This window comes from Rhipicephalus sanguineus, chromosome 10 (assembly GCF_013339695.2).
Source record: "Rhipicephalus sanguineus isolate Rsan-2018 chromosome 10, BIME_Rsan_1.4, whole genome shotgun sequence".
Classification (NCBI taxonomy): domain Eukaryota; kingdom Metazoa; phylum Arthropoda; class Arachnida; order Ixodida; family Ixodidae; genus Rhipicephalus; species Rhipicephalus sanguineus.
The window spans coordinates 19,429,393-19,439,783 of record NC_051185.1 but is presented as its reverse complement, the minus strand read 5'-3'; the positions used below and the strand labels follow the sequence as shown (position 1 = coordinate 19,439,783).

General features: G+C 43.8%; 1 protein-coding gene across 2 annotated transcripts in view; it reads right to left on the bottom strand.

Moving 5' to 3' along the window:
* The window catches only part of LOC119407189 (tyrosine-protein phosphatase 99A), a 265,903-nt gene that overhangs the window by 100,430 nt on the left and 155,082 nt on the right, over nucleotides 1–10,391 (bottom strand). For both annotated transcript variants that reach the window (XM_037674061.2, XM_049420228.1), the window contains exon 3: nucleotides 3,790–3,913. In XM_037674061.2, the coding sequence (XP_037529989.1) occupies nucleotides 3,790–3,913 (124 nt within the window). The remainder of the gene's footprint in view (nucleotides 1–3,789; nucleotides 3,914–10,391) is intronic.

Here is a 10,391-nt window from a genome sequence, read left to right as displayed (position 1 = left end):
GAAAAGTGTGGAAGCAATTTCGAAAGGTAATACACGGTTGAATAAGCGAGACGGGCCGGTTCGGTCATAGGCTTGTGTTTAAAAAAAGAGTTCGATTTTAAAAGGTCTTTCATACGGAAGTCGTTCGGTGGGGGAGGCAATTACGAAGATTGCAAAGAGGAAAAACCACTTTTCGGTGTTCGTTTAATTTCTTTTTTTTATTTGAAACTCAATACGGAAAGAAGTTGCAATTACGCGAGACTGGATACGGAAGTATATAAATAATCAAGATGAAGGAAATGATAAATGAAAGAACAAAAGGTAAGGAAACTGGAAAACTGTACAGCCTTTGAGCGAGTGCAAGGATTCGAAAGTATGCCAAAAAGGTGGTAAATGAGTCCTGGAAACTTAACAAATTTGGACTCTAATTAATGAACGCGCGTAAAAGGAGGAGGGACAACCCCTGCCTTCAGGCACGTTCAATATACACACATATATAAATAGTCACAGTGAAAAACAAGGCAACCTTTATTCGGACGTTTCGACCGGGGACCGGCCTTTCTCAAAGGTCTTTGAGAAAAGCCGGTTCCCGGTCGAAATGTCCGAATAAAGGTTGCCTTGTTTTTCACTGTGACTTGTAGTAGTAGTAGTAACAATAATAATAATAATAATAATAATAATAATAATAATAATAATAATAATAATAATAATAATAATAATAATAATAATAATAATAATAATAATGACTGGGTTTTTACGTGCGAGAACCACGATATGATTATGAAGCGTAGTGGAGGGTTCCGGTAATTTATACCAAGTGGGGGTTCTTTAATGTGCACCTAAATAAAAGTACACGGGTCTATATCAGTTCGCCTCAATCGAAATGCGACCTTTATAAAATATATATTTATAATGCTCCTTATCATAATCTTAACAAAAACTACAACAGAGGCAAGGCGCTTTGACGGACAGTGATGTTCTGAGAAATCTTCTGATATGTGAACGCTGTTGTTGAGCGAACATTCACGTTCTAGTATAGTGAGGCTGATGAGAATTATGGCGATTATATAATGATGACGATAGTGAGGCTGAGTACGTGACTTTGAGCACCGTCTGCAGTAGCCTAGGTGCCATTTCTTAAACTTCCTACAGTTTCTAACGAAGGCGGCAATTAGCGATCGATATTGTTCAGTGAGAGTTAAAAAAATATCAATATTGAAAAAAAGACGGACGGTGTAAAATATCAAAGAACGGATACGTTAGCGTAATAACCGCTGTGAAAAACGGAACCGTCAACGGACAATTAGGCCGTAAAGAAGAAATCTACGCTGGTTATATATTGATTATAGAAAGTAACCACGGCGCAGACACGAGGCAAACGGTAGTCTGTATTGAACGGGAGAGAAATCGTTAAAAAGGAATCGTTTTTATAAAGTGCTGTCCTTTGTATTCGCCGCGTAGCACTTTTAATTACAGAACTGGCATTGTAAGAGTTAGTTTCGATCAGGTCAGGCACTCTTTAACGAGGCGTCAGAAAACGTACGCCTCTAATATACATACTGTGACGCTTATAAGAAATTGCCTGAAAGATCTATGCGGCAACGACTGTATAATTATTACGAGGTTATGGCTCACCACCACGGGGAATTCTGCGTCGTGTGTTTATGATATAGTTCGGTGCTCCAGTCAATTAGGTAATAAATTATTTAACCATAAATAATTCAAACATTTCACTTGCCTGTTCGTTCTTTCATTCGATGCTTCGAATAATTCATTCATTCGTTCATTGGATGCTTCGATGCATGTTTCGTTCATTCAGTCATACCGTTACTCATTTCTTCAATCCCTCGTTCATTTAATATTCGAGCACCATTTATTTATTTATTATTTATTTATTTATTTATTTATTTATTTATTTATTGGCTGACTGATTGGTCAACTCATTCATTAATTGATAACCTCTCTATCCTTCTTCGCTTCTCTCTCTCTACGTTCGTTCGTGTGGTTTTTTTTTTTTCAATTTTGATTGTTCTCAGATCGTTGATATGTTCATTTGCATATTCGTTCGTTCTTTCTCTCGTTCGTTTCTTCATCCGTTTCTTCATTTGAGTGACCGTGCCCCTTTAGTTCCCTTATATCCATCTCTAATTTCACACGACGGGAAATTTAACTATGCAAGGGCGGGGTGACAGTGAAATAAATTGAGGAAGAAAAAGAAGAAGAAGCAAGCTAAAAGCGAGGCGCGAACTGCTGCTGTACCGACAACGCAGCGAAAGAACGCGACACCCGACGCTAAGCCTAATTGCAGCGTCCATTAGACTCTCGCAGCCGAGAGACCAACCACACGAGAAGCATACGTGCTGAAGGGGGGGGTCCCGGCAACAATTAGAGGGAAAACGCAATTAGCAGCTCGACGATGCGTGTGTGTATGCGCGGGCTCCTCACGCGTGCGAAATGTTTCTCGCCGAGGCTTTGCTAAGAGATCTCGGCATTCGACTAATTCTCCGGCCGTGCCCTGCAACGGCGGCATAGCTAGATACATGGAACACAGAGTCTTGGAACCCCCCCCCCCCCTTTCCCCCTCACCTCTTTTCGTCTAGGGTCTCGGAGAAGAATACCTTAGACCGTGAACGCGGAGTGGCATTATTGCAGCTTTGCGATGGAGGCGCCACCTTCCGCCTAATTGAGGCGCTTATTGGTCGTCTAGACGCACACCGTGTGTCGAATTAGGGTCGCGATTGTGTTGCATGGTCCGTATACCACTCTGTCCGTCGTGTTGCTCATCCCAGTTTAATTTAGATGAATCCGGCGCCTTCTTTAATTTACTTGGAAGTTGCTGCGTGCGGTATCTCGGCGGATGCGCGCGGTATCTTGGTGGATGCGTGCAGTATCTTGATGCGTGCGGTATCTCAGTGGCGTTCCGTGACCTGGCGCAAGGTCGCCGTTACGAGATGTATAGTAGGGGGTGCGCGAATAGTGATATTTTTTTAGATCGAATCAAATAGGAATCAAATAGTACCAGAAGCGAATCGACTGAAATAGTCAATACTTATCTAATAATGAGTAACAGTAGATACAGTTTAACGTAAAACGAAATATTCCATATTGGTACATTGTCGTAAATAATGAGTAGTGATCAGTAATTAGAATGGCGCGCTTCTGGACACGAAGAAGAATGTTTATTTATTTACTTATCATCAAATCATTCATAGCGTAACTATTTTTCCCCTTAGAACTGTATTCATCCTTCCTTCCTAACATTTGTACAGGTGTTCAACGAATTGCCAAATACGGCAGTTTTTAGTTCTATGTATTTTTGGTATGGTATTCTTGTAACAGCGTTATTGTAACAATACCCTTAACACCTGTACCCTAGTATTAGTGTTTAACAAACAAACAAACAAACAAACAAACAAACAAACAAACAAACAAACAAACAAACAAACAAACAAACAAACAAACAAACAAACAAACAAACAAACAAACAAACAAACGAACGAACGAACGAACGAACGTTTTGTCCCGGCCTTTTAAACGCACTCACAGATTCATAAAAAAATGAAAATTAAATTCTCAAGTTATTTTTTTTTGTTAATCTCCAAACTTCTGTCGAGTATGGTTTAGCATCGGTAGAATGCGATGACTGCGCGCATATTTCCCTGAAAGACAGCAAGTATACGGCACATCCCGAGTAATTCTGTGCAGTGCAAATTCCGGATTGTTCGACTTCGGCTTTCCTTTCGCGAAAATCGACAGATGCGCGCAGAATGTCGACGTTTTTCCTGAGTTACAGCATTGGCGATGGCTCACCTGATGTGTATGATGTACTGCTGTATGGGACTGTTGTGCGTGTTGACGCTCGAAGTCCAGGACAGGTTGACCGAACGCGAGGTGAAGCCCACCACAATGGGGATTCCCGGTGGGTCGGGCACATCTGCACAAAGAAAAAAAAATATATGTAGCATACGACAAAAAAAAATAAAACAACAGATAGAGTAATTTAGGGACACAACCATGCACAGTAGAAATAAAAATGAATGAAAAAAAAAACATCGCACGCGCGGTGCGATGCTATCGCCCTTGGAATTTATGCGGAACCTTACGGCGACGCCGACGGCAAAAATGCGACAGGAGTGTATACATAAATGCTGTCGCAATCAAATTTGCGGCGAACTTTTCTAAAAAGAGCGATAGTAGTTTGGAAAAGTCTTTAATGGAATGAAGACAATAAAATAAAATGAATTAAAAGAAAGCAATACCAACAGCGCATCGCTTTTTGAAAGCAATGTCTTTCGCTGCCTCTTACATGCACTTCCTGCGGTGAAGTATGATGATAATGTCCGATTATAAGAGTTTCACTAAATTCAACTAGTTTTTTTGTACGAGCACTGTCCTAAGTGATGGCTAATTTTGATAATATTGGCTTACTGATGGCTGATCTTGGCTACTTTTGGCTAACTAATATCGGCTGGTTGAGGATATTTATTGTTATGACAGCAGCACTGTCATAAAATCAATCATTAAACACTGACTCGTTTTCTAAATTGCACATGACTGGAATAGAACGCAGACGAAAAAAGCAGGCGCAAAACGAAAATGGCGCCTTCCCTTCGTATGCAGACGGCACCGATGCATGCATACAGTAGACGAAGTGTCTCTAATAAAGAAATAGGAAACGTCAGTCAGATCGCGACTCCAATAACATATACTCAAAAGGAGTTATATATATAACGGATACATTGATGCCAGATGGAAAAAGGATTAGTTCTCGAGCCAGTGACTCAGTTCTCGTTTTAATTGCAGACGACTGGAGCAGAAAGCAGACGAAAGAAGCAGACGAAAACAAAAATGGCGTGTTGCGGTCGCATGCAGACGACACCGATGCATGCATATAGCGGGCGATGTGTCTCCGACAAAAAAAAAAAAAAAAAGAAAAATCGGAAACGTCCGTCAGATCGCGACTCCAATAACACATACTCGACAGGAGGTATATATAACGGATACAGTGATGCCAGATGGCAAGAGGAGCGCGCGTCTCATTTCTCCAGCCGTCTCTATAAGATTGATAATCCAATGCAAGATGAGACGAGCACATATCCCGCCAGGCACCGGCATGGCACTCAATTCGGCAAGCATTTTCCGGGCTCTTGCGAGCCAGAAAATCGATTTTCCTTCGTTTCGCCGCCGGTGTTTCTCCAGAGAACCCGCCCTGTCGAGGAAGGAGGAATGCGCCGCATCGCGGGAGATTTCCTGGCCGATGTAATACACGAAGGCACGTAGTGCGTCTGTGGAATATGTATACGATATCGAACGAGCAGGCCGTTTAGTGGCGACACGCGAATGGCCCGATTGTAGCGTTCACATTTTGCCGGCGTCAATCGCGACAACGCCGTGACTTGAGGCGTAGCACGCGAAGTGATCATGTGCGAACACGGTGAAGTCTCTATAGATCTATTGGGACACTGGACATGATGTGCGTATATGAGTGAGGCCAAGCATATGTATATATAGATTGAATACATATGTACCATGCTGCTAGGATCTTGTATAAGATCGCAGTGTCTATAAATAAATAAATAAATAAATAAATAAATAAATAAATAAATAAATAAATAAATAAATAAATAGACTAATTAATCCGGAGGCCCCCACTGCAGCTAATAATCATGTTGTGGTTTCGGCAAACAAAACCCCGTAATTTATTTTTTTAACAAATTGATATCCTAAGAAGATCTATTTGGAATTTATGTCGGTATTATAAACCCTCAGATGCGACAGCGACCGCTCTAAAGTCCTGTCATCATGCCCTGCTTTGAGCTCTAAAAATAACAAATTATGAATTACAAACGAGTCCCAACGAGTGGATGGACAGCGTCACCGACGTGAGCGCCATGCAGCTGCATTCAACGAAGGTTCAGACTGAAGAAAATACTAACTTCCAACACATCAATTGACAATGTAATGGACGATCTCCCGTGTCGCAGAAGCATGAAGAAGAACACTGGTTAGAGGTTCGAAGTATGCTTTATTTTTATTTTTTTTATTTTAATATGTATCACCAGAGGGCAGCTAGTGCGAGTGTCCGTGGCACGTCGCACCAAGACTTTTTTTTTGTTTTTTTTTAAGCTGTTAAACGACCGCGACCGTCCGGTACGGCAACGAAGTGCTTCTTCTCACGAGATGGTTCGATAAGAGGAGGGAAGATCACACCTGCCCTACTCCGAGACCCCACTTATTTATCCATGCGTCTTTTTATTTGCCCCACGTTGGCTGTCCCCAGTATGTTCGCGTATGCGCAATGTTAGCCGTATGCGTGCTGCTGCCAACCAATCGCCTCTCGGCCTTTTTTTTTTTGTTTTGTTTTCTTCGGAAAAACTGAAGCTAAAGAAAAAAAATAGAAACGATGTCAGAAAGAAAGCCAGAGGAAGCCACAGCCAGAGGCAGATGTCTTGCCAGAAAACGGTGCAGCGTTAGAGAGTGCATAATGTAGGCCTAATTGTTGGGGTATTACGTCCCAAAACCGCAATATGATTATGAGGGACGCCGTAATAGAGGAGGAGGAATAAACTTTATTATGAACCAGCAATTTAGGTTCGTTGGCCTAGGCCTCCCACGTGGGGACGTCGAGGTCTTGCCTCTTCGCAGCCTCGCGGGCTTGCTGGATCTATGGGCCGTAATAGAGGGCTCCGGAAAATTTTTAACATCTGTTCTTTAACATGCCCCTAAATATAAGTGCACGGGCCTCTGGCATTTCGCCTCCGTCGAAATGCGGTCGCCGCGGCAGGGATTCGATGCCGCGACCTTCCGGTCAGCAATCGAGCACCATAACCACTAGACCACTGCGTCTGCTTAGAAGGGGTATACAACCTCTCACCTCTATTTTCTTAAATGCATTTAAAGGAGTAATAACACAATTTTGAGGCATCTGCTCGGTAAAAAAAAATAACTAAAAATCACGAACGAACGAATAGACGAGAAGCAGTATCAGCGTTTTTTTTTTATCCTTGCTCAGTATGCTCACAAAACATGTAGATTGATTTGTCTACAGCACTACGTACTTTCGAAGGTCCTAGTGCCATAGGTTGCACTTTGAAAGCAGAATGTTTAAAACCAGCGTGTACTGTTTTATAAAACACGTTCGCCTCTGCAACGTGCCCATATGGAGTCGCGATGCTTGTACAGTACTGTACGGTAGTATACAGTAATACCGTACATTACTGTATACTACCGTACAGTGGTACCGTGCAGTACTGTATACGGTAGCACACACTACTGTACGGTTTTAGATCACCAAACACGTTTAAACACAGCCTGCATTGTTCCGTGCAACATGCGTGTATTTGCAAAGCCTCTAAATTATAATCGCGCTGCTTACGGGGAAATCCTCCGGCTTACGTATGAAGTAACTGCACCGTTTTAGGAGATCACTGAAGGGGTTTAAAACCAGCCGGCATTGTTGTGTACAAGACGAGCGTACAGAACGTGCCTATATTTAGACTCGTGCTGTTTTATAGTCAATCCCTATGCAAGCTCGCGCAGTACTGCATGGTTTTAGACAGATCACTGAAGACAAGAGGAGAAGGGGCGGTAGAAGCTGTTAAGCATTGCCCCGAGAGAGTGCGCCAAGGAGCTGGTTTACCACCACGGCCGTGTACCCTCCGTATTTGCTTATTTTGTTTGCTTTCTGTTTATTTTTGTCTTTTTCTCTTTCTTTCTTTTTTTTTTGGGGGGGGGGGGGCGTTCAGCAGGCCCCGTCACAGGGGAAAACATCTGCTCCCTAAGATGGCGGAAGGTTTCGGTCTGAAACAAGAAAGAAAGAAAGAAAGAAAGAAAGAAAGAAAGAAAGAAAGAAAGAAAGAAAGAAAGAAAGAAAGAAAGAAGAAGAAAGAAACTTTTTGAGAGCTCTCTCGCTAAAGAACCGTTCTACTAAACGCCGCACAACGCTCGAAGTGGTGCAGAAACCTAAATGCGACCTCTTAGCATTCGAGTGAGCGTGCGAGCTACACCGAGTGTCTGGTGTCTCTATTTTTTTTTTTTTTCACCCCTTGGTTAAACACCGAACAGCGAGTTTGCAGCTGACGTCTGTGAGAATGGAACGGTATGCGCGTTCCTTATGCCATCGTGTTATTTTTATTTATTTTTTTTTTTCACGAAGAATCTTTGGAGGTTTGGTTAGCCGAAACTTTGGATTTAACCAACGCCCTTTCAACTAGGCTGACTAGAGTTGAGCTCCAAGATCGAACGCAGCATATTCGTAGTTTTAGTTTGAACGTGGGTTAGGTATTTTTACTTAGAACTAGCGCTCAACTAAAAGCGTAGACTGAAGTCCATGCATTGAGTTCGTGTGCAGAGGGATGTAGGGTTTGTCTTGTATGCAGTTCACGGAGAATGAGGCCGAAAATGTCTGAAGCTTGAGAGTTTATAAAGCTTAGAAAATACTCACTAGACTTTCAACAGCATACATAAGTAAACTTTATGCGTATTCGAAGTTATGTCGTAAGAACAGCTGTCTCTTTTCAGTCGCTCCTTTAGAATGTACAGTGCAACGCAGGTTTATCTCTAGAAATGTTAAACCACTTCTCTCGCATTTTATGTATTAACTATTAAGTATTGAGGTAATCGAAGATAACTAGACGTCCTTAAAGGTAATGCTGACGCCTTGCTTTCGGATTTTCGTGGCTAGTTTCGGCTAGCGTTAATTACAAAGATTATTAAATGTAATTACAAGTAATGCTATAACTCATCCCCCGCGCAGTTACCGCTGAATCGCTTCGCCACTGAAATGTTTTGTATCGCTTGCAAGTGCGTACGACCGTCCGTGGCGCGAGCAGCGGTTTATATATCCGCACGGCGCGCGTGACGACGCGGTAAACACATTTGCATAAGAGCGTCGTCAAGGCCTCAGCGCTGACGCGAAGCGTCACAATCAACTCGCTCAGCGCGTTCCGCGCTCCATCGCGCAGTTCGCTTCCTGCGGTGAGCTTCTATTCATGAGCGGAGATGCAAACCACGGCGCTGCGTGCGTGCATAAAAGTTGACGCGAAGATCAGCCTCCTACGCACACGCGGCCTCGCTACGGGACGCCAAGAGTCGTGAAAGTTAAGGTTGACGTCAGAATAAACGCCTGCGGCAAGCCTCACCTTAAAGGGGCCCTGCAACACTTTTCGAGCATGCTCAAAAAGCGCTGCCGATCGGTAGTCGAGGCTCCCGAGAACACGCCAGCCAAATATTATAGCGATGCGCACGGCCTGGAATTTACAATAAATTCTCAAAGTCAGCTGAAAATCGCTCCCTCTTCTCTCGACAAATGATGTATTAGTCCGCAAATTATGACGCGATTGTCGGCAGTTCCACCATTGGCTGATGTTATAATCACGATAACACCCTCATTATTACTTTCGTTGTTAATTTTGAGTTCAATAAGTAGATAATATCTACGTTTATATTATGTTATCGCGTTAAAAACACCGAAAAAACATTAATATTAGCACTTCCGGTCTCACCGACAGCTCGTCTGCTCGTAGTTGCGTGGTTCCGTTTTCTTCGCCATGCGCAGTGCCGAAAACGTGAATATTTCTGTGCTTTTGACCATCGCCGGTTGCCGTTGAGAGTGGCAGCCGTTCGAGTGTTGCCTCGTCAGCTGAGAACTGCATCGTCGGCACGTTCTCACGACCGACCGAGGCACGGGCGCAGCGTGTCTCCGATAACAATGCTGGCGTCCGGTAATGGCGGCGCTTCGGGGTCGTCTGCCAGTGCCGTCTTACGAGGCGGTGTATCGGAGTATGGGCCCGAAACCGATCTCAGCTGTCATTCGTTCCAAACGAGCGCGCACGTTTGCTTCCATGGTTGGCAGAGCGATGAAAACACTACGGCGTTCGAGGTGCACACCCAACATTACCAAACCGACGCGCAGTTTTCAAGCACGCGCGATACACAGCGCGATCGACTCCGCTCGACGAGAACGACGCAAGCCGACCGGAAGTGGCGGCACAGACCACGTGGTTGCGCCGCGAGGCCAGAGAGAAAAAAATGAAAAAAATGCCGCCGGCGCTGACGTCGCCTCCTCGCACCGCCGCCCTCCCTCCCTCCCCTCACGCCGCGCGCAGCTTTCCGCGCGCTCGCTGCGTTGAGTTGAGAGAGAAAGCTGCGGAACGTGATCTCTCTAATTTGGTAACACCACTTAGACTTGACGGATTCGAAAAATTTTTGCGGCATATGGCTCGTGAAGAGTCATACGTCAATAATGGGACTATTCCAATATAACAAAGAAAGGTGTTGCAGGGCCCCTTTAATGCGTCACTTCCGGCTTTGCAAACCCACCGACCACGGTACGCGTGCTCGTAAAAAGGTTCTTGTCTCCGCGTTTGTACCTTAAGGTCTTTAATTAAGAGTCGTGTTGAAGACAATGTTCT